Raw genomic sequence first — 23,979 nt, 5'->3', positions numbered from 1 at the left:
GGCACTGCTGGTGGTTATAATTATAGACACGGGGTTCGATAATGCTAATAGTAAGTAATTTAGTAAGTTGAAGGATTTAGATTCAGGTACTGGGCAATTTACCCGACCGAGAATGATCACTCCTTATCCTGTGTAATCAAGCAAAGCAAGCAAGGAAATCAGCAACTTACCAGCTTATCTACTCCTTCTGTATAGGAGTTAACTATAGGTAAACTAAGATAGTATAATCCAAGGGCTGAAAGGAAGAAAGAAAGAAAGGCAGGTGAAAAACGCCACAACAACCAGGGTGTCAGCGGCCGGCGCTCGCCGTACCTTCCCCCTCCAAATCCCGCTTTGCTTGCTTACCTTACAGGCGACGTGTCATCACAACACGAGAGATAAGTAAAGTAGCATAGCGTTGTAGCGTCCCATACCCCGTAAATAAGTAAGTAGATAGATAGCAAGCTAACGGCGTGCGCGCGCGTAAAGCGACCGTTAGGAAAATAAAATAAAAAAAGAAAATAATATAAATTACTCCGTACAATCCCCGGGTTTTCTCCCCCTCCCCCCTGTTTCTGCCTGCCCGTCTGTCTGGCGCCTTCCCCCGGGTTACATCAATTCTAGCTTCAACTCGGCCAATTATTGGTTAATTGAATAGATTGAAGAAAGTTACTGCGGAGTAAGAGGAGTAGTACCTAGAATCCATGTCGAAGACGGGACGGAGGGACGGAGGAGGGGGAGGGATGTAGACAGGCATTCGTGCAGAAACGGGCTGGATGGTGTGATTCGGGAGAACAAGGGGGAAGGAAACAACATAAGGTTAGTGTTGGGTTTAGCGGATAGCGGTTCGTTGGTTCCCTGGGGAGGGATAACTTCGGGGTAAATTCCAACTCCATAACAATATTTGGCCACTGGCTATACTCCGGTAAAGTAAAGACCGCGACCCCTACTACGCGGCCGCAAAATATGGTCCCGTAAGGGAAGTTGAAGGACCTTGGGGGATTGGATTGCCATTACCCGCGCGCTATCTGTCCCTGTCCTTGTCCCTGTTTTTTTTTCCCCCTGTTAATGGGATCGGTGATGCTGTAGATGGAGTAATAGTAGGAATTCCATCGCAGCAAATGCTGTCAGATAAGAAAGCAACTCACATTCTTCCTTCATGACCAATGACAGCAAGGAAGCAAGATTTTTCTAACCACACCACCAACCCAATACGACATATACCCTCCATACAGTAACATGGCCGGTACCGTCTTTACTAAAGTAGAAGCGTCCGGATTCCGGAAGCGCGGCCCCGCATAACCTGGGGGCAGCGGCTGTGAAGCCTGTGAATCGGCGATATCACCGTGATACGGCCCCTATGATATTATTGGTCGAAACGCCCCGTTCCAGAAGCTTGTGGATCCCCGGATCGCTGAACTTGGCGCCTTGTGGGGAGGGGGCGCGCGCGCCTTCCTTGGGTGCGTGTGGTTAAGACCGGTTGGGCCGTGGGATTTGCACCTCGACCGCAATCAGTGCCCGTCGTATGGTCACGGTGATACACACCACCCACCAGCACGCCGGACCTAGCAAGATAGCTAGCTAGGCAGCTCCTCTCCCACTACACCCTCCTTCCCAGCTCCGTGTTACACTAGATCATCTCAGTTTGCCTGATAAGCATTTCATGCACACCACACTGGGTAGATTGATTAGCATCCACCCTTCATGCTACTAGTAGTACTAGTAATTAATTATCAGTTTCTTTTTTTTTGCTGACGGGGATTTTCATTGGCCAAGAGGTCGTAAATTGCTGGGTTCTTGGTAGAGCGAATGATCATGAGCGATAGTTCAATCTGGAGATTCCCCAGAGTTCTCCCTCCACCCCCGCACATAGCCGCCAAGCATTCTGATGTCGCCTTCAGAAGTGTTGTGGTGGTGAGCAAGCAGTAAGTGGTAGGAAGTGATATCCTAGCATGCTATCTTTTCTTGGCTATCTATGGTCATCTGAAAAAGAAAGAAGTTGCAACCATCTGCATACCTTACCTTCGTGCTCGGGTGACTCGTTGCCTTATCTCTCTTGAGCCCTGAAAACGCCCAGGGCACAACTCCACTGTGTGGTTGGTCCTTTAGGGCTCTCTCGGGTACATCAGTATGGTGACAAAGATCTACCCGGCGGCTTACCCAACTGGGGATTGACGAAATCAGAACTGTCCAGGATGGTAAGTACGTAGTATCATTGCTAACATTCCTGTCTCTACACGTCATGACTTGGGGGTTGGTTGCCGTGGATATTATTTTCATCGCATCAGAGTATGAATGGCTGAAAAGTTTTGCCCCTTCCTGCGGAGATCAGTGGATAGTTTAGTAGGTTTCCCTTTTCTCGGCCTCTGGGGAGGTTTTTCTTGAGACGTAATCGAATTTTCATACAAGCGGTGTAATTCCCACATTGCATGCAACCGGACGCCCGACCGGCCATTGACGGGGAAACCAGAGTTCAGAAACCAGAAAGCGAACGAGGTGACTGATGAGTGATTGGTGTGATCATAAGGAAGAAAGAAGCAGAAGAAAATAGTAATCAGTAGAAGGCAACGCATGCAATGTATCATCGATATTGATAATAAGATCTGCCTCTTAAGCTTGGAGCTTCCTTCTGGTTGGTTCCCCCAGTGTTTGGTGGTAGTACGAGTACTCCTCGTGAAACATTTACGATCCGCACGGCAAGGCAGACTAAGACTGACAGGCTGCGCAGCCTAAGTCTCGAATTTGTCTTTTTATTTTCTGCGGCCCATGCGCTCACATGTAACTGCTGCGCTTCCTTTCTTCAGGCGGCCCCTCGGCGACTAGACTAGTGGGCAGGGAATTGGGAATCAAAGCGTAGCATTTCGGCGGGTGTGCAGGATTCCAGGTTATCCCATGGTATTTTTTCCATGTGTTTCACTCACAAGTAGAGGTGGTTTCTATGTGTTGTCAAGCTGTCAGACTGGATTAGGTGATGAGGGGTTCAGATAACAAGAAAAAAAAAGGATTTTTCTATTTTTTTATTCCTTTCGTGCAACAAAAGGAAAGCCGGTGTGCATACGTGGGTCGATTGTCTGACACCATACGATAACCCCACATCAACAGATCAGGCAACGTCAGGTCAGGGAAAGCATCGTGATCAATGAGAGGCCTCACACTCGCCCTCTCAGAAAGGTACAACTAGATGATCCCGTCTGGGCGATGTTCTGGACTTGGCTCAATGCAGGGCCCCGAACATCCGTCTCATATGAGGGGAAGTGATGTTGTCAATCATCATGTAACCAAAGGTGGAAAAACCAGTAAAGAATGTGTGATGAAAGTTGATCATGATGCTAGTATTTAGTAACGGATTTTCATTGTCCGGAGACAATCTGCTCTGGTAGAGATATACTCCGTACTCCGCACCAGACTAGAGGATGATCCCAAGTCGAACTAAACGATTGAATGCGTCGACCATTCTCTGCTGGGGGTGTGGGATAGACCATCGCCTATCGGATCGCTAGGCGCTACACTGTTGGTGGATGAGTTTGTGGTTGGTAAAAGATGAAGCAAATTATTATCTCACAGTGGGGTTTCGTCAAACTACTGGCGGGTCATTACGGAGCACACAATTCCCCTCTAAGCAATTAAGCAGTAACTGTAACAGAGAACAGTTCCTGCGAAACGCAATCCTTTGGCGGAAAAACGGCTTCTAGGATATTGGCGCTTACGATGATCCCCTCTGAACGTGACGGACAGTGGGGGGTCATTTTTCGTTTCAATCCCTGCTTCTTCATTCTCATTGACTTTTTGTTTCTACGTACTCCCATTTCTCGGATTTGCGGAGACGGTTGCCGCCGGTAGTTACCGTGGTAGTGACTCGTGACTCGCAGACTTCTCATCAAGAACAACTAACCAACTGCAGACGGGACGAGGTCAGAGAGGGTTATCTGCAACCGAGTGGTCAGTTAGGCTTGGCTAGGGTAGATCCGCGTCGTACTCCCTCCTAAAAGAGTAATTCAGAGCATATCATGGCGCCGTGAAGCCGAGCCAGTGACCGGACTTAGACACAGGGATGGCCCTTTGCGGTTAGAGGCCTGGCCAAATCTGAGTGTCGATCCCCGGCTGCGTTGATCGCGGGGAAGATCTTCCGTCTTTCGGAGTCGAAAAAGCGGAGGAGACAATGAACAATACTTTTGCAAAAGGATGGACAAACGGGGTAAAGGGAACTCAAAAATGGATTGCCACTGAGATACAGGTTTACATGCTCGTTCTGCTGATGACCCAAGCCCCGGGGATTCTACGGGGTCCTCTAGAATGGATCCTCCCCCTTCTAGACTATCTATGGGGTCAGGGTTGTCGCACCATGATCAGCGTCAGTCTGATTCAATAGTGCGTTGGGGCTTCATGCAGAGCGGATGCGAGGAGACTGGAAAGACCGAGAGATAGAAGAAGCCTTTTTCCCTGGCACAAACAACCAACTACTACTAAGCGCAACGGCTCAATGCTCAGCCATACATGAGCGCTAAATCAGGGCTGGTGTTGTTGGTTGCCAAATATTACCAACACTCAGAATAGTTGGCCCGTGACAGCTCCTAAGGATAATAATAAAATAGTATAACCACAGGCAGATACATTCTGTCTTGGGAGGCGCCGGGGATAGAAAGGTTAGTACAGCCACCACAGTGCCACATCGGGGTAAAACTGAAAGGTCCCCTTTGTTGTGGATGGGGTGGTGCCATGCCAGGCTGGTCAGGATTTGAGGGAATAATCCGAACCCCCAATCAAACGGCAAGGAGGGATGCTATTTCCATCACGATCAGGCAGTGAGTGTGTGGTAGGTGGTATCCGAACAAATGAAAAGGTTGTTAACCTCTTCCCCTCCTTATCCGGGATCATAATAATATTAGTAGTAGTAATGATAATAACAATAATAATGCGATGAGAAACGTACGTGGCTCCGGCTAGTTGGGGTGGTTACGTACAGGGCAGCGGTACCTGCGTGCCAACCTCATTCCTCTCTTTCCCCATTTGTCCCACCATCCCAAGTCTGGAGAGATGGTGGGGTGATTGCTGGGCGCCCCCTTCTTTGGGATTAATTAATTCACTGACCGGCAAAGTGCCGGCAATCGGTCCGGCACCAGGTGTCTATGTAGTAAGAGATGTTCGACCAGACAGGAGGTCCCCACCCCACACAAGAAAATTTGTGCAATACACAATTATCATACAGTATAGATAAGGAAACGAGCCAGGCCTACCAAGAGAGTTGGAGTATGGTGTGTGTGTGTGTGTGTGTATGTATTGTAGATACTCAGGTGTCTGCGGGGATGACGGCCGGATCCCCTCACAAATTCTAGGCGGAGAAAGAGAACATGTCCCATGCCACCTTCTGGTATCTGCAGCGGGCGGCACCTGCTCAATCAATGATCACTTGTGTATCTTCCTGCGTGTATACTACTGTGTCGTAGTCTCGTAGTGGTAGTAGTACTTTTGTTTTTTTTTTCTTCTTATCTGAAGAATCTTATTAGTCACTTTCCCCCTCCTTTCATTTCTGGTGATCGGCCAGGTCGCGACGCCTTCCTCTCTGATCCCGCTGTGCCGGGGAAACTCTCCAGGCTCCAAACAAACGAACCATTCAAGGTCACGATCCGATATCCGCTGATCGCAAAGAAGGGCCGTCAGCCGAGTCTAGCCTATCAGAGCTGGTAACAAAACCACGATATCGCCCTGGTGGGGGTTTCATCCGTCGGGTTCCTCCCCCTTGGTCAGGGTTCGAGATAACAGCATCGCATCACCCTCGATTCTCGCGGGTGACAACAATGTGGGCTGGAGGAGGTCCATGGAGGTGGCATGTGTTACACACCCAAGCCCGGATACATGACCCTGCTGCATCTTATCCGATGACAATGCCTAGCTGGAACCTTGATTTCCCATACTTGACTCCGCAGACTGAAGCACATTTCAATTCCAAGAATGGAGCAAGCTGGTATCTACTATCTATCTATCCATCCATCCATCTTGCTGAATCTACTACTAGTACTACTAGTCCCCGGTCGGCGCGGACCCTCGGGGTGGGAGGGTTGAGTGCCTGTGATCTGATCTGCCACTAAGCGGCCTGTTCTGACGGCTTGATGCATATTTCCCGCTTCCTTCGACTCTCCTTTGGAACAATATTCCCAGCTCGGATATTTCATATGGTGTACAGAGTAGTAAGTATCTAGTAGCACTTTTAGTGAGCTTCCTCGAATGCAAGTCCACTAGTCCACTACTACTGATATGTATGTTGTCATTCATCACCTGTGGCATACAATCTATCCCTATGACCCTTGCGTGCCCGTAGATAAGGATGCCGCAAGACCCCAAAAGGAGGAATTTCATTAGAAAATAAAACCAAAATATGAGAGCATATTATACCACCCACTTACGGATATGGAATCCTAGTTTAAGCCTAGAAGCGATGGCGAGCGCGTGAAGGGCTGTCCGTGAAGCCCTTGGCTGGCTGGACTTGCCGAGACCGTATCTTTCTTTATCCCGATGACGCCTGGGCCTTTTCTTGCCCCGGTTAGATAGCACCGTGCAATTCAGCGAACAATGTCATCGGTCGATTAATTTAATATGTACAGACTCCACAGCCGGTGGCAAAATCTCCGCATGGAGATTTCCCCATCTGATCCTGAGGAGAGCCATACTATACGTAGATATCTAGCAGCAGCTGCGTGGATAGTACCGGAGGTGGTGGACTATCTGTCTGGGGAGGGAATAGTACATTCCGGGCGCAGATAGAGAGAGCTATTGTTGTGGACCTGGGGATATTGCGGAGTTCAATTTCCGAGCTTACCGGAGCCCTCGTTCCCTCCCACATAGTTACGGTCTCACATTACCCCCCTTTTTTTTTGGTTTGGCGACCCCATGTTGTTTCTCTTGACGGAGATGTGGGTGCCTGACACTGATGAAACACGATGCAGGGCGGCGCGTCCTCTGAAGTGGTGAAGATTCTAGTTAAGCGCTAGTCCAGGGGGTTGCATTTGAGGGGGAAAATGATTCTTCTCGGTAGTTATACACTAATGCTGAATAACTCTAGGGGCGCTTGAAAGGGGGTTTCCTAGCAAGACCGGTTAAATAGGAATGGAAATCTATTCGGGATTACGGGTCTAAAAGCCGGTGTTATTATGCGATCGTGGTGCCAACAGTAATCCCTCCCGAGTTGTCCTTGATACATACCTGGTACCTACATACTTAGGCAGGTACCTTCTTAGCTGGCCATTCCCACGTAGCCTTGCCTAGCCGCGGAGGGATGCCATCCAGAGATGACACGGTCGAGTCATCGTCGTGTTCTTGGGGTACAGTTTGTTATCCGGATGCAAGCCCAGCTGAGAGTTTCGCCTCGTCTTGCGCCTCGCCCCCCCTTGAAGGGAAGTGTTGTTGTTGGCGGAGCCAATGATTCGTCTGAGTCATGAGGCTGATGCAATGCTGTCCTTCCCCCACAAAGTTGAACCCCCGACTGCGGTCAGTCTGCCCTCACCCGCAACAGGCTGGACGTCATCCCGGCTCTTTTTCGTGTGCTCCAGTCCATCCAGTGGTTTCCGTCAGCAGCCTCATTTAGGTACACAGTCGGAGGTACCTACACAAAAACTAGGTTAGAAGGAATAGGAGTAGATAACTCGTCCCATGGGGATGATGATGTATTGGATCTCGCCCATCGTATGACTCTTGGTTCAGCGCAACGGTCTGCCCTACCAGGTCCTTCGCTCTGCACTGTCTATGATCACCGCTCCCGTCACCTCGAGTCACTTGGGAACTCTCATTCGATGTGAGTTCATCTCCCCTGCTGGTTATCTACTTCTCTCAGTACCCAACCATTGCTGAATGATGGTCGATCAGCTGGTCTGGACTGGGCGGTCTCGAAGATCTCGTCGAACAACTTCTTTCCCCGGTAATGCCCCAGACAGGTTGGGGAAATACATACGCACGTAGGAGGGCCAGAAAAATAAAAATAAAAACAAACCTCGAAAAATAAATAATCGGCAGAAAAGAAAAAATTGAGCAAATTATAAACCATAACCAGAAATGAGTCTTGCATCCGCAGGCACATCATCACCTCATACCTCCATCATCGACAATCATCAAAATGGCATCATTCTAGGGATTCGTTTCGTGTGCGCCTGCCGCACCCCCCTTCTAGAGTAGCAGTAGTAGTAGTGGATAGATGGAGGAATTGAATCGATCTTCCATCTCCGCTTGACCGTATCACGCTTTCGGTCGAGATCAATACACCATAATTACCTACCGCCTAGATAACTTCACCCACCCCACTGGTGATCATGATGATTCGGATTCCTCCCGTGCAAATGATCGATGGCTAGTGAGCATGAACAATCAAGTTAAAGTAGGGTAGCTATCACATGGATGATGATGATTCTTGGAAAATGCCTACCTCCTGCCTCGCATTATCCGACCGGCGAGACAAATCGCGTAATCAACCGCGCTTGGTCACCACCGGAGTGAACATCATACCGACACCGATGGGGAAACTAAGGTATCTACGCGGTCGCCTATCGAGAAGGATTGTCCAGATCATCCGCGATAGCCGGTGCGAAGTCTGAGACCGGGTTGCTGCTGCTGATGTTCGTGTTCGTGATAGGGTTTCTTACCATTACTTACTACTACCACCACCACTACCTCTACCACCAACCAAAACCCCAATACTGTGCGTACACATAACCAACAACCCCAGAGACCCTCCCGGGGCCTTACAGCTTTACCTTACCGACACCCAACAATACGGGGCACGCACTTCTCCAGACCACACAGCCACTTCTGCAGTTCCAGTTTCTACTCCGTAATCCCTCTTGACTCTAGTCCGCCCCACATTCTTTTTTTTTTTTCTTAACACGCCTTACCTGTTTTGACACCCTCTCTTCCCGGTCAGTAATAGTGAAATTTTTCTAACACACCGTGCGTGGCCCGAAAACCAGACGGAAGAAGCCCCGAGATAGGCAACGGATGGAGACATCCGTTTGGCAATTCAAGGACTTTAAAGAGAGTATATCCATATATTCATCAAAGAACTCATGTACTGAGTATAAGAGCGGTAGATACCAAGTGATCATAACATCATATATCCAGGCAAGTAATTATAAAAAGGATAAGAAGAGCATGAAATGATAACGACAAAGCATTGCGTTCCATCTGACTAGGAGAGCTGACTGACCGGTTTGAAGCCCCAAGAAGCAAAGCAGCCGATCTGGTTCAAGCACGTTCTTTTTCCCTTTCCTGCTTTTTTTGCCCCCCCGATATTTATCCCCACACAAAGTACATAGTCTTTTTCTTTTTTCGATTTTTTATTTTCCCTTTTTTTTATTTTAATCATATTTCCCTTTTCATCGATTTTTTTTATCCATCTTTTTTTTTCCATTTTTCAATTTTCTTTTTTTTCTTTTTTTTTTTTTTCTTCGCGTTCCCATTCTGCTCTCCGATTCCGATAACCCACCCCCTCTACGAGTCGCCCTCTTTTCCCTCCCCTCCCCCGAATTCCGTTTCCTTCTTCTTCCCCTCCATTCCTCATCTTTTCGCCCTTCCCGATTTCTTCTCTTCTTATATATTCATCTCCCCAGATCATCTTCTCCAGGTTTTCTTTCTCCCTCCTCTTTTCGAGACCATTTGCTCAACATCACCCTTGTCCGGCTCGCTACTCATCCACCTCCGGGGTCCATTTCCGATTCCGGCTTCACCCAACACTTATCATAACTACCACACATTCCGTATCCCTTCAATAATTGAAAGGGAATTCGTCGTTATCAGCCCTTGGTTGAATTCACAATCGAATACCGCTTCGCCCTGGTTCGTCATCCGGGCCCTGTGATCCTCACTACCCTTGCGGTCTTCCTCCTATCATCTCTCCTTGCCAAGGTTAGGTCTGGGGTGCTAGCGGGTGGTGATCGACTGGCCGATATAGCTACCCCTGGTCGCGACGTGCATCACTATCGCCTCGGCTTCTCATCCCTTCCGAACGTGTCCTTTTTAAACCCGGCTCTGTCCTACCTTTTTACCCTCGTCGGTCTTGGGACAAGCTTCACATGCCGCCACCGGCCTCTTCAGTAGATTTCTCAAATCTGCTGAACCCTCAAAGCAATTCCACTGATTCCACTCCTTCCACCCCTGTGGACAGCTCCAAGACTCCTTCTACTCCGTCCAGTACACAGTCGAACTCCAACATGGCGTCGTCAGTCAGCCTACTTCCGCCGCTCATGAAGGGTGCCCGGCCTGCGACCGAAGAAGTGCGTCAGGATCTTCCCCGCCCTTACAAGTGCCCCCTCTGCGATCGCGCGTTCCACCGTCTGGAGCACCAGACAAGACATATTCGCACGCATACGGGTGAAAAGCCGCACGCCTGCCAGTTCCCCGGCTGCACTAAGCGTTTCAGTCGTTCTGATGAGCTTACGCGCCACTCGCGAATCCACAACAACCCTAATTCGAGGCGCAGCAATAAGGCTCAGCATCTGGCCGCGGCCGCTGCAGCTGCTGCAGGGCAGGACAACGCCATGGCCAACACCGCCAGCGCTATGATGCCTCCTCCCAGCAAGCCAATGACCCGGTCGGCCCCCGTGTCGCAGGTCGGCTCCCCCGACATTTCTCCCCCTCACTCCTTCTCCAACTACGCCAATCACATGCGGTCGAACTTGGGCCCGTATGCTCGCAATAGCGAACGGGCATCGTCGGGCATGGACATTAACCTCCTGGCGACGGCTGCGTCGCAGGTGGAACGCGACGAACACTTCAGCTTCCATGCAGGGCCACGCAATCACCATCTGTTCAGCTCGCGCCACCACGGAAGTGGCCGTCTGCCCTCTTTGTCTGCTTACGCGATCACACACAACATGAGCCGGTCGCATTCACATGAAGACGACGACGGTTACTCGCACCGTGTGAAACGTTCAAGACCCAACTCTCCCAACTCGACTGCTCCTTCCTCTCCCACCTTCTCTCATGATTCCCTCTCACCCACTCCCGATCACACTCCCTTGGCGACTCCCGCTCACTCACCGCGGTTGAGACCCCTGGGCTCCAGCGATCTGCATTTGCCGTCTATCCGTCATCTGTCGCTCCACCACACACCAGCTCTTGCTCCGATGGAACCACAACCGGAAGGGCCCAACTACTACAGTCCTTCCCAAGGTAACCATGGTCCCAGCATCTCGGACATCATGTCTAAACCGGACGGAACACAGCGCAAGCTGCCAGTCCCTCAGGTGCCGAAAGTCGCCGTTCAGGATATGTTGAATCCTGGTAGTGGATTCTCGTCGGTCATATCGTCGACCGCGAATTCCGTTGCCGGTGGTGACCTGGCCGAACGTTTTTAAGTTCGAACATTCTTCAGCCACACGTTGGTTTGTGTAAAAATTGGGTTCAAAAAAATCAGCAGTTCTTTTATGCGCGCTACGACCGAATAGACTTGTGCATTTACAAAGGTTCATGGGCATCATTGGTGTCGGGTGATTGGGTGGTTTTTCTTTCCTCAGCTTTTCTGTTGGATTATCTTTCTCATTGTTTTTCCTCTCCTACTACTTTTTTTGTTGCAAGGCGTCTCTACTGATAGATGGACGGGATATCCTGTGAATTTGTTCTTTTTGTGTCCCCTCTTCTGATCCTCCTTGCCTTTTTTTTTTTATCAAATACTTTTTTTTTTCTTACCCTCCCCCACAAACTTCCTCTGAAACATCTCCTTCTCTCTCCACTAAACCTATACCAAGCGAAATTGCTCATCAGCTCTTGTGTTCCCTATTTTCTTCTCTCTCTTCTCTTCTGAGGCATCAGACCCTTCTCCATATTAAATTCATGTGTTGAAACACCACACTTGGTTCGAAGAACATTTCCATACAAAAACATGTGATTATAGACCTCGAGCAGGATGAGAGGGAAGTCACTCTAAAAAATTCTAAATAAGCCTTTGATTGGAACATACTACCATCATGATGGATCATCTACTATGTAATAAATTCCCACCCAGTAGCCAATCAAATCTACACGACATAGGTCATATTATTTAGAACGAGTCCACCCCCACGATACACTATACTACTGTGGATAGATAAAATAAATTAAAAATGACGGCAAGACCAAACCATGACCATACCCCCCCGGGAGTCGGAGTCGGCACGTACAGTAGTTATATACGTATTGAGTAATATGAATAAATAAAAAAACTGGATCCCACTGATCCTCTCCCACTGTGTGTGGGTGTGGGTGTGTGTGTCTTGTCTCAGGATAGGTAGACGCCGATCGTCAGGTCGTTTTTCTTCAGGAGTAAGTAGTAAGTAGTAAAGTCGTCGCGCATGATCCCTCCTTCTTCTCCCCTGGAAGGTCAGCAGTCAGCCCCTTCTTTCACGTTATCTTAGCTCTCAGCTACTACTCATAGACTTTCGGCTGATCAGGGATTCTAGGTAGATAGATAGATAGATAGATATCCGCAAGTCATAGGGACTGATTGAATTCGGGGTCTATTTTTCGCATGCTGGTTATGTATTTACTGTATACATCAGTAATAGATTTGATAGATAGATGTTCCTTCCTTTGGCTATCGGCGTGGTCCGATGCAGGGATGTTTGTGGGGGTGTTGATGAATGGGCTGCCTGAACTACTTTACTGGGATTGCGTCAGATAGAAATTAGATAGATACAGCACAGAGTAAAATGATGCCATCGGTTCATTTCTCATCCTTGATCCCCGATCATAGAATGATAGACTCAAGGTAGAAAGACAGTGCTGATGGGGGGGAAGTTGGTGAACTGTTCCGAGTGGTCAGTCAGTCAGTGAGTTTGCTATGTTGCAAATGTTACTAAATATGTCAGTTTGAATGCAAGTTGAAGAGAAGAGTAAGGAAAGGTAGGAGAAAAAGCAAACAAGCCAAGCAAGCGGGTGGTGGATGTCGTGGAGGCATGTCGCTGGTCTTATCCACGGAATGGTATTCGCACATCTCTCTCTCTCTCTCCACACAACCCGGACAGGGCTGGATGGGCTTTGCTGGCTGCCAGTCCACTAGATAGGTAGTAGGTCGTAGTCTAATTGATTCTGGTTTGTTGAAAATTGACTGCTCACCGAAGCGACTAATCACCGTTGACGGGCTTTTCCGGGATTCCCCCCTCCTTGTGCTTCTCTTTGCAATTATCCTCCATCCTTCGTTCCATCATCGCTACTTTTCCCTTAATTTTCCCTTTCCCCGCCATGTGCCCTCTGGAGCCTCAAACCCACCATGGCCGTCGCTGAACCGCCCTCCACCTTCTCTTCCCCGGCAAGGTTGGTCGCGCTGTGATGCTCTGGTCGATTCTTCAGTGCTTCGTCGCTGACTGACTATGTCTGGATTGCCTTGATAAAATCGGAGATCATACAAAAAAATAAAAAGAAGGTAACGAATGGCCTCTCTTATCATGGGGAAATACTTGCTTCGCTCCCGTTCCCCATCTTCTCCCCCGCTTCTTAAGCAGGGGAATGGTGACAAGCTTCACAGCCATGACTGGCTCTGTGTCTTCCCTCAACTGCACACAGACTAAGCATGTGGGAAACAGGCTCTTCTCGACCACTTTCTCGAACGGGATCGCTCTTTCGTTGTTGCCCATCTCGGGGCGCTTCTGGCGTGCCTCGGCGGTTTATCAGGAACTTCGGTATTATTCCAGCTGCGCGCGCATTTGAATATCCAACCCTCTACGGAAAGAGAGAAGAAAGAGCAAGCTCTAGTTCCATAGAGCCAGATTGAAGGCGTCGTCTTGAGGAAACGAAAATGCCCCCGTCAACAGCTGTCCCCTCCTTATCGAACGACACTGCCTCGACGCCTGCGTCCTCGTCAAGCGCATCCTTGGACACAAGATGGGCATCCGGCCTCGCAGGTCATGAGATCCTCGAGGATGATGGGACCGGGGCCCTCATCGTCCCAGCTCACACTGATCATCGCACCACCCCCTATACTTATATCTGTTTGTTCCATCTCCTTGACTGTCACATCACGTTTGACAATGCCGAGGACTGGAGAATTCATGTCTTCAGCCACTTTCGCACACACGAACCTCCCAAGACAGCGCGCTGTCCCCTGTGTCCTGGGGAACGGTTTACCGATACCGCTGAATCGAGAGCATGGGATGCAATGCTTGACCACGTCGACGTGGTCCACTATCAGCAGGGCCAGACTCTGGCCGGCAGTCGGCCTGACTTTGAATTGATGCAGTACCTGTATGGCCTGAGGATCATCAGCGTAGATCAATTCAAAGTGATGCAACTCCCGCCGCCCCCTTCGAGCCCGGCGTACCATCAATCGCAGGAACCAGTTCGTGCAAGCATCGGCTCTTCCGATGAGCCCTACTGTGCTCCGTATAGTCGGCGACGCGAGGAGAGAATGCGTAGTCAGCGTCGAGGGGTTAGCGTCGCTTGATTGGCTGTGATTAGCTGCAGTTCTTCATCTTGTCTCATCTAAGCTCATTGCTACTTATGTTCTCTTCTGTCATGTCGTTTATAAGTTTTACCGAGTCGTGTATTATCAGCGATGGCCTCAAAAGCAACCAATTTGGTATCGTGAGGGGGTACCATGGACTATGGTGGAATGCTGCGTTCGAATGTCTTCAATAGCAATTGATAGTTATACGTTTGAGAGATGTTTCTTACCTGATTTTCACCCCTTAGCAGCTAAGTAGAAGGCAGAATCCATGAGTACTAATAATATATACTAGGTTGCTTAGAAGCGGCAGGAAGGTAGCATCGTGATTGTCGCATCGTTCCTGCCGGGTCGGGACCCAGCTAGAATGTAGATTTAGTATATCAGATACTCCTCTGACCTGTAAGAATTCTGCACTCGATTCAATTATACGACAGAATCATCTTATCATCTGTTGGGATCCAGTGTAATCGTGAGCCGAGACACTATATACCGCTGCCATTATCACCGGTATTCCACCATAGGTATTGGCTATAACAGGAGGAGCCGTGATGCGCGTTGCCCTGAATTATAGGTATATTACTAGGAAACTTATCATATAGTATCTTATTTCTTTGAGTAGTTACCGCAACAAAAGGTAATTAACAGTGGAGGAAACTTGTGGAGTCTGTATTGCGATCCATTGATTGAGCAGCGAAACAAACAGAACAAACACCCACCAACCCGTCACTGACTTCCTTCGATCGGCCGCAGCAGCAATGCAATGGCTACCTGTCTTTCCATATACACCCACCTCTGGCTTTAAGCCCGCTTCTGAATCAAACATGGAACGCCTTCCAATGAATGAGAACCCGGCCGGTGCCCACCATGGCAATGCGCCGCAGGGCTTCCCCCCGCAGAACAACACGCTCGGACCCATGTCGCAAGGTCCCCCGCAATTACCGCCGCAGATGTTCACCACCGCTGCCCAGCTGTTGGATTTGACTGATAGTACGTTATACTACCTTACTTGACCCCCGTGGGCTCATGTCATTATTGAAATCGAACCCCAACCTAACAATGGTCTTCAGAGAAGCTAGTTCTAGTCCTTCGAGACGGGCGGAAGTTGATCGGAGTTCTGAGAAGCTGGGATCAGTTCGGTATGCGCTACATGATCAACATCTCTTGATGAAGGATATATGTCTGACCATGCGACCCTTGCTATGTGACTGCTGCAGCAAACCTCGTCCTTCAGGATACCATTGAACGTCTATATGCTGGCAACGTCTACGCCGATATCCCGCGCGGTATATTTCTCGTTCGGGGTGAGAATGTCTTGCTTCTTGGTGAAATTGTACGTGAAACTTCCATGTGTCTTCTTCGCTATTCGTGTTTAGGGCCGGAGTTTGGCTAATTAATGTGTCTTGCTTTTCCGGGTTACAGGATCTCGACAAAGAAGATGACATCCCCCCTCATATCCAGCGCGCGTCGGTCCAGGAAGTGTTTGAGCTGAAGAAGAAGGAAGACGGAGCCCGGAAAGTTGGCGACAAGAAGCGCCATGGGAAGCTACAGACGCTGGGTTTTGAGCCGGAGCATAGCGGAGAGATACTGTTTTAGACACGATGTCTGCTTCAGTCTTTCTCCCTTTCCTACATCCGTGCTAGATTTGTCGCGTCCCAACTAGGGAATCGTAAAGCGACGCGACACAAGACACTTGGTTGATGTCTGATGGGCTATGCGGCCTCAAGGCATCAGTTGACACTTGGTCCGTTTGAATTGCCCTCCGGGACCGTTCGCCAGAGTCAGGTGGTATCGTGGCTCAATAGAGTGGCGGCGGAGGCGAAGGATCTGCTGTGAGGAGGTGTGCGATAGGAAAGAGACTGTGTGAGTGAGGGAAAGGAAGAGGAGGAGCTCCACCGGAAAGCCTGTGGGAGCGCACAACAAGACTGAAGGATAGTCGACATAACGGGTGCTTGGACGGCTTCGGAGTAGATCCCAGCTTGTCTCCAGCAGAAAGAGAGTCTGATCAAGGCGTGTGTGATTGTATGGGTGGAGGCTACGCTTGACGATTGTCATGTCTGATTACGCTGTTCTATAGTATTATTTCCTTATTTTTCTTAGGCTATATCTTCTCCGAATTGGACCATTTGAGTGAGACATTGACTACACCTACAGAAATCCATTTAATGGTAGATTATCGAGCTGGTGGGTGTAAAAAGAGACATGGATATAGTGTTGACTGGTGTTATCGGGGGTTTATCGATAGAGCGCCGCCAAGAAAGCGCCGTACCTTTTTTTCATCCGCCCAAAAAGATCCAGCCGGACCACAAAAAAAATCTCCGCATCCACCACTTCTTCCCTCCTCTCCCTCCTCCCTTACTACTTCCCAGGTTTCTGGATCTACTTCTCAACTGCCCGTCGGTTGATCGTCCCATCATGGCGACCCTGGCGGAGAAGCTTGAGAAGATCAAGTCTCCCAAGCTGCAGAACCAGCACCATGTAAGTCCCGTTGAATCCTCATCCCGCGGAGTCTTCCAGCCCACCCCAATTCGAGGCTTCACTAGATTCCCTCTTATCTCACCATGGTTTTACTGACGATCCTCCTCCTTTTTAGACGGCTGTGGTGCTGTCTGCAGTGGAAGACACTCTTCGCGATCAAAAGGCCGACTTTTCTCCCACCGCTTATTTTGCTGCGCTGCTTGCGCTTTTGTCCCAGTCGATCTCCGCTACTCAAGGCATCGTCAACAAGGATTTGGCAACCTCCGTCGTCTATCTACTCGATCTCACTACCGCTTATGTCCCTGCCTCGATTCTCCGCGCCAAGTTCTCTCAGATTCTCACCGGTCTCGCCCCTGCCCTTTCCCTGCCAGAAGTTGATGCCCCGCTTCTTCGTCCCTCCATCGGATGTCTCGAGTCCCTCTTGGTCGCCCAGGATGTTGCAGCCTGGAACCTTCCTCACACACAGATCGGCCCGCGCCGTGCGATCGCTGGCCTGCTGAGTCTGGCCGTCGATCACCGTCCCAAGGTGCGGAAGCGTGCCCAGGACGCGTTGGTCAAGGTGCTCAAGTCGCCTCCTCCGAGTCCTTCCCTCGACCACCCGGCGGCCGATATGTGTGCGGAGACTGCTATGCGCACCTTGAGTGACAGCATCACGGCTGCAGCCAAGTCTAAGCGTGGTCGCCATGATCCCAGCGGCCGGGACACCCACGACCCCCTGGTCATCCACTCCCTGCAACTGGTGAAGACGCTCGCGGTCGCATCCGGTGGTTGGCCCAGCAAGAAGATTGAGCCGCTGTGCGAGCTCTTGATGAACGCTTCCCGGTCCACGAACGAATTCATCACGATGGGTGCTTTTGAGGTGTTCGAGGTGATCTTCTCCAGCATGGCCGATGAGTTTTCGTCCTCGAAGTTGCCCCGTCTCCTGGAGGCGATCACGGACTTGAAGCCCGCCCAGAACGATTCGCAGCTCCTGCCGCCGTGGATTGCCGTGCTGTCCCGTGGTTACGATGTCTCTGCTCAGACCAGCCCCGAGGATACGTTTGAAAAGCTGCCCGCTTTGTTCAACATGGTTTCCGGCTATTTGGCCTCGCCCTCCAGCAACATCCGTGTGTCGGCATCTGAATGCTTGGTCTCGTTCTTGGCCAACTGCATCCCCAACAGCGTTATCATTGAGCCCTCTGTCTACGATGAGAAGACGCTCGAGAAGATTGCCAAGGCTGCTATGGATCTGCTTTCCGTCAAGTACCAGGCAGCATGGCGGGAAGTGTTCAACGTGTGTGCGGCTCTGTTCGACAGCTTCAAGTGGCGCTCTAGCCCTTTCTTGGATGATATTGTCAAGACGGTCGGAGAGCTCCGCAGCAACGAGTCTTTCCAGGGAAAGAAGGAGGCGGACAACGTCCTTGGTAGCGCCATTGAGGCCATGGGCCCTGCTGCAGTCCTGGAGATTCTGCCCTTGAATATTATTGAGCAGAAGAATGGCCAGCCTGGTCGCGTGTGGCTCCTCCCGGTTCTCCGCGACAACGTCACCAATACCGACCTTGCCCATTTCCGATCTGAGTTCGTCCCTCTCAGTGAAGCTTTGTACCAGAAGGTCATGGAGTTCAGCGCCAGGGAGAAGGCCGTTGAAGTCAAGATCTTCGAAACTCTCGTTCAGCAGACGTGGGCTATCCTTCCGGGCTACTGTGAGCTTCCTCTGGATTTGACTGAGTCTTTCGATCAGGGCTTTGCGGAGCTCCTTTCCAACGTCCTCTACAAGCAGACCGACCTGCGTGTTGACATTTGCAGAGCTTTGCAGAATCTGGTGGAGTCGAACCAGGCCATCTTGTCCCTTGAGGCGAACGAGGATGATCTGATCCTCCAGCGTAGGATTACCAAGAAGGCAGCGGAAAAGAACGTTGCTCATCTTGCCGGTTTTGCCAGCAACTTGTTGGCGGTTTTGTTCAACGTGTACAGCCAAACTCTCCCACACTACAGAGGCTACATTCTCCAGTGTATCAATGCTTATCTGAGCATTGCCCCTGAGAAGGTTGGTTCTTATTCCCAATACTTCCATTTCAGTCTTGCTAATATATCTTCTACAGGAGCTGAATGAGACGTTTGAACGTGTCACCTCGATGCTGGAGTCCTCGGTGGTTTCAGAGACCGAAGCAGCCAAGCAGGGCAATCAGCAGACTGGTTCTGGCGACAAGATGCCACCTACGTCGCACACTTTGATCGACCTGGTTATTGCTATGTCGATTTACCTGCCCCGCACCAGCTTCGCAAACCTGTTTGGCATAGCTGCGGCTATCCTTAACGGACAGACTGGTGATCAACAGCTGATCAAGAAGGCATACAAGCTGATCCCCCGTTTGGCCCAGACAGAGACTGGAAGCGCCGCGCTTCAAGAGCGCAGTTCGGAGCTGCAGGCGCTCATCCTGGGCACGGCGGATAAGACTCCAGCATCTGCTCGTCGGGATCGTATGCTGGCGATTTACGAACTCATCACCTACTTGCCGACCTCCGACCTGCACTTCATTCCATCCGTTCTCTCGGAAGTTGTCTTGGGCTGCAAGGAGAGCAATGAGAAGGCTCGGACAGCCTCGTTCGACCTGCTCATCCACCTGGCAAAGAGGACTACCGACGAAGAGAAGAACCCTGCCGGCACTAAGATCCGCAACTCCTTGGTGCCGCACATGCCTAATGATGCCCCTGATGCTCCCGCCACTATTGAGGAGTTCTTCACCATGGTGTCTGCCGGTCTGGCGGGTAGCTCGCCGCACATGGTTGCTGCCTCTGTCACAGCTCTGTCTCGGTTGTTCTTCGATTTCCACACCCAGATCCAACCTACTGTCCGGTCCGACTTGGTCCAGACCGTGGAGTTGTTCCTTACCAGCAACAACCGCGAAATTGTCCGGTCTGTGCTCGGCTTTGTCAAGGTCGCCGTGGTTGTTCTTCCCGATGAAGATCTCCGTGCGCGCCTCAGCTCCCTTGTTCCCAACCTGATGGTCTGGAGCAAGGAGCACAAGGGTCGTCTCCGCAGCAAGGTAAAGGGTATCCTTGATCGCCTTATCCGACGCTTCGGTGCCGCTCCTATCGAGGAGCTGGTTGGTGAGGCCGACCGGAAGCTGGTGGTCAACATCCGGAAGCTGCGCGAGAGACGCAAGAAGAAGAAGAACGCCGAGCAGGATGGCGAGGACGATGAGGAGAATGATGAGCCCGCCGGGCAAGAAGAGAAGAGCGGCCGGTCCTACAGCAACGCCTTTGACAAGGCCGTCTACGACTCCGACCTCGACTCTGACGACGACGCCAGTGAGATTGACGTCGATGAGGAGGGCGTCACTCATGCGCTCAAGGGCCGCAAGGGCAAGCGGTCCAACAAGCAGAGCGAGCAGTACATTCGTGAAATGTCCCCCGAAGACAACCCTCTCGACCTTCTCGCCCCCGATGCCCTGGCCAACATTTCCACCACCAAGCCTAGTGTCCGCTTCCTCAACACTGGCCCCGGTTCCCGGAAGAAGCGCAACGCGAAGGTCGATTCCGACGGCCGTCTCATCCTTGGCGATGATGACGAGGATGTTGACATGTCCGCTGGCCTGGACAACAACGCTGGAGAGAGCGGCATCAACGCCTACGTGCAAGCCGTCAGCGGTCCCGACGCCGTCCGTCGCGGCCAACGTGGTAAGCTCAAGATGGCCCAGTCCCAGAAGAAGAAGGGGGGTGACGATATGGACGTGGACGATGACAACGACAACAACGCCTCTGGCCCTGCCTCTCGGCCCGGCCCTGGCCGTCGTGGCCTAGGCATGCCCAAGACTCACGGTCCCAGCGGCGCCGGACGCATTCAAAAGCGCATGCCCATGCGTGGTCGCCCCGGTCGTGGTGGCAGCCGTGGAGGTAGCCGTGGTGGCGGCCGTGGTAGTGGCCGTGGCGGCGGTTTCCGTGTTGGCGGCAACCGGAGATAAATCAATCAATCAACAGCACCTACCTTCCACCCACATACCCCCAGCAACTGAACTGGTTTGATACATCACCAATACTCAGTTCATGTTCAGTCATCCCTTTTACACATACCACACTCAAAAAGCATTATTTTAACGGCACTGGATACCGAATAGTCAATGAAAGTCATTTTTCAAAGTTCATCATGTCATGTATGGAGTATGACGAGACCGTTTTTTTTTCCTTTTTACCTTTATTTTGTTATGTTTTTTCTTTCCTGATTTGCTGTGAATACGTACATACTTAACGATACGATTGACCTGAACATGTCCTTATTCCTTTCCATTCCTTCTTTCATTGCGGACCAAAAAAAGGTAGTTTAGTTTGCTAATTCAAGTCACTGAGTTTAGTTGAATTAGTTTCTATCCAGTGTGAGGTAGTTTGTGCTGCTTGTTTGCTTGTTTGCTTCTTTCCTTAGGTGTATCTTCATATACCCTTTTCTTATTCGTTATCCTTTGCTGCTTTGCTACTTATCTGCTATTGTTCTCTGTTCAGTTCACTCCAATTGTTGCTGCACCTTCCTTAGTTAAAAAATATAACACAGTTAGTATCATCTCTTAGTCTCTCTCTTCCTTTACATAATAATAATAATATAATTTATCGCAAGTCCTCTCAAGTACGAAACACCATACATACATACATACCATCCGGGGATAAAAGGCAGAAACCATTTCATCACAGAAACCCTTCATAGTACATAAGTACTTCATACATAACAAAGGTATATAATATCATCTAAGTATCTATCCTACATAACCTGTCGGAGCCCTCCCTCATTGATCTGCTCATTCATTACTAATTCTTTCCTTCCTAGTTACCTTAGTTCTCGACTAAGTAACAATTTCCGCGCTTTAAATAACCTTATCTCTCGGTACTTTTACACTTACTAGTTACTTACTATACTCCGTCCCGTTATGCAGGTTGCCTGCCTGCCTGCCTGCTGTTCTTCCTTCCGGGATTCTTCTCCCGAGCGCAAGCAACTAACTAGTATAGATATTACGTAGTAAGGTGATACAAGTTGACGAATGTTGATCTGATCTATCAGATTCATTCAAAAATTTTATTTTCGAGCGGGGCGGGGTAACTTTCGCCTTTTTTTACATTGATCTTTCTTTTTCTCTCCCTTGTTGCATTTTGCACTCGTCCGATTTCCATCTACTCTGTTTAGTATAGATGTGCGGTGAGGTAGGATGATCTGCTTCTACTCCATAATTAATCGGGTACTAACTGACTTTATTGACTAGTCGAAGTTATGTGGGGAAGAAGACGAGAGGAAAACGAAGAAAACAACAAAATGTGGGTATCAATTCTCACTCGGTATTGTATGAGTACATGAAAAGGGAAATAAGAGGGTAAAAAATGAAAAAAATAATCAATCAAAGTGAGCTCACTTCGCCGGAAGACCGCTTTAATCCAACTCAACTCCTAGAGCCCTTCCTTCGCTTTCAGAATCTCATAATAGCAGTGTTCCCTTTCTACGATGGCCCGTGAGTCATGGGTGATAAGGATGATAAACTCCCCGCGCCGGCGACCAATATCCCAACTCCGGAGGGAATCCTCAAATCAGTCATCTGACTGAAGACAAGAAAGAATGCATAGGAAATAAAATGGGGATAAAATCGAAAAGAAAACAAAAGACGGAGCCTCAAGAAGATCATTCCACATATCCCAAACGTTGGTATCATGCCGGCATCAAACAACGGGATTGACTTGATCAAAGCGAGTTTCATATCCACAAGGGTGGTTCACACCGATACGCTAAGCGAGTGGCTTACGGGCTTTGCCAAGCCAAATCTGCCACCATCGGCAAACACCGAGAACGGCTGCCCGGCCATCGTCTTTGCGCTCTGTGCCATCTGGATTGCCTAGAACCATGGCGAAGATCCAGAAAAATGCTGCAATCCAGGCCAGGAGAGTTATGGCGATGGATAGGAACGGCGATAGAAGGAGGACGGTGAGCAGGCCTCCGATTGAATACGAGTCGATGGATTCTGCCACATAGGATCCCTCCGGGTCATATATCGGCTGGGTGGATGATGATCTTGAAGAAGATTGTCGCAAGCAGACCAGTCGTTCATGAATATGCAACTGGGGTACCAGCAGACCGCACAGTTGTGCCCGGAAGGACGTCGCCCGAAAGTAGGGTATGCAGGAACAGATGCGAAGCGGTGAGACAAGGAGGACGAAGAGCACGCCGAAGATGGTATACAACGATGCGCAGAAGGAGAATACGGGAACGGGGATGGAGAGTCGAAACTAATATCCAGTGCGGTTAGCTACGGGCCGAAATAACTAGTTATTCGGAAATAGACAAAACTCACCAGCATTAACAGCGCATCCGGCTCTTCCTCCGGGGCTATGTCATCGTCATGAATCGCTCGTTTATGTACGCGAGATGCGCCATTGGGGTGATTGTCTCCCGACATATATGACGAATGATCGGTCCAACTCCCACGAACGCGCCCTTCTTTGCGCCCGACTTCGCTTGCACCTGAAGCCCGAGATAATACGGAGCCGTTCTCGTGATAAGGCGAGGCAACCGACGCCTCTGGAGGCACCGAAGCCTGCCCCAAATCCGGATATAGATGTTCCCCAGTCTGTGGGGTTTGATGTGATAGGCTATGCTGTCGTCGAGAATGCCGTTGTGGCTGCTGATATTCAGGGTGTGAGATGTGATGGGAGTCGTCAAGATAGTGGAATTCCGACGGAGAGGAGTCAACCTCTGAATGATAGTGGTGAGGTGATGGCGACGAGTGCGACGGCAGAATGTGTGGGGGAGGATGTGCTGCAGCAGCAGGCACAGTGGGTGTTGGGTTCGGAAAATAAGCTGTCACGGGGTGACTATCATCTTGACGGTGGGTAGCAGGCTGGGACATTTCCGGCTGCTCCATTACGGGCGGAGTAGAGGAAGGAGGGGGGTAATAGGTAGGCACCGAGAGGGAGAGTAGAGAGGGGAGTCGGTGGAGCAATCAAGGGCGCGACAGGAAATGCTACCCCCTTGAGAAATGCCGCAGGAGCAACACAAGGTGGTACCAGAGAGTACACACGCACAGAGATACTGTGTGAACTGTGAAGAGAGCAGCTGCAGGGATGAAGTTCACCGCATGGCTCTAGGTGCAAGGGGCATAACGATCTCAAGGCATGTA

At 50.1% G+C, this 23,979-nt stretch overlaps 5 protein-coding genes across 5 annotated transcripts; 4 read left to right on the top strand and 1 right to left on the bottom strand.

Moving 5' to 3' along the window:
• Positions 1-10,031: 10,031 nt before the first annotated feature.
• Positions 10,032-11,315, top strand: AtWU_06029 (C2H2-type zinc finger protein; the record flags this gene model as incomplete). Its single annotated transcript, XM_035501139.1, has 1 exon — positions 10,032-11,315. The coding sequence occupies one exon, from the start codon at positions 10,032-10,034 to the stop codon at positions 11,313-11,315; it is 1,284 nt and encodes a 427-aa protein (XP_035357032.1).
• Positions 11,316-13,729: 2,414 nt separating this feature from the next.
• Positions 13,730-14,374, top strand: AtWU_06028 (uncharacterized protein; the record flags this gene model as incomplete). Its single annotated transcript, XM_035501138.1, has 1 exon — positions 13,730-14,374. One exon carries the CDS (start codon positions 13,730-13,732, stop codon positions 14,372-14,374), a length of 645 nt encoding a protein of 214 aa, XP_035357031.1.
• Positions 14,375-15,132: 758 nt separating this feature from the next.
• AtWU_06027 (U6 snRNA-associated Sm-like protein LSm1) lies at positions 15,133-15,970 on the top strand (the record flags this gene model as incomplete). The annotated part of the gene is made up of 4 exons (XM_035501137.1): positions 15,133-15,364; positions 15,445-15,513; positions 15,592-15,707; positions 15,797-15,970. The coding sequence occupies 4 exons, from the start codon at positions 15,133-15,135 to the stop codon at positions 15,968-15,970; spliced, it is 591 nt and encodes a 196-aa protein (XP_035357030.1).
• Positions 15,971-16,789: 819 nt separating this feature from the next.
• On the top strand, positions 16,790-20,796 carry AtWU_06026 (mRNA-binding protein RRP12; the record flags this gene model as incomplete). Its single annotated transcript, XM_035501136.1, has 3 exons — positions 16,790-16,852; positions 16,968-18,878; positions 18,934-20,796. 3 exons carry the CDS (start codon positions 16,790-16,792, stop codon positions 20,794-20,796), a joined length of 3,837 nt encoding a protein of 1,278 aa, XP_035357029.1.
• Positions 20,797-22,591: 1,795 nt separating this feature from the next.
• Positions 22,592-23,724, bottom strand: AtWU_06025 (uncharacterized protein; the record flags this gene model as incomplete). Its single annotated transcript, XM_035501135.1, has 2 exons — positions 22,592-23,089; positions 23,155-23,724. 2 exons carry the CDS (start codon positions 23,722-23,724, stop codon positions 22,592-22,594), a joined length of 1,068 nt encoding a protein of 355 aa, XP_035357028.1.
• Positions 23,725-23,979: the final 255 nt, after the last annotated feature.

Source organism: Aspergillus tubingensis (genome assembly GCF_013340325.1).
Source record: "Aspergillus tubingensis WU-2223L DNA, scaffold_7, whole genome shotgun sequence".
Lineage (NCBI taxonomy): Eukaryota > Fungi > Ascomycota > Eurotiomycetes > Eurotiales > Aspergillaceae > Aspergillus > Aspergillus tubingensis.
This window is presented reverse-complemented; position numbering and strand designations above follow the sequence as displayed.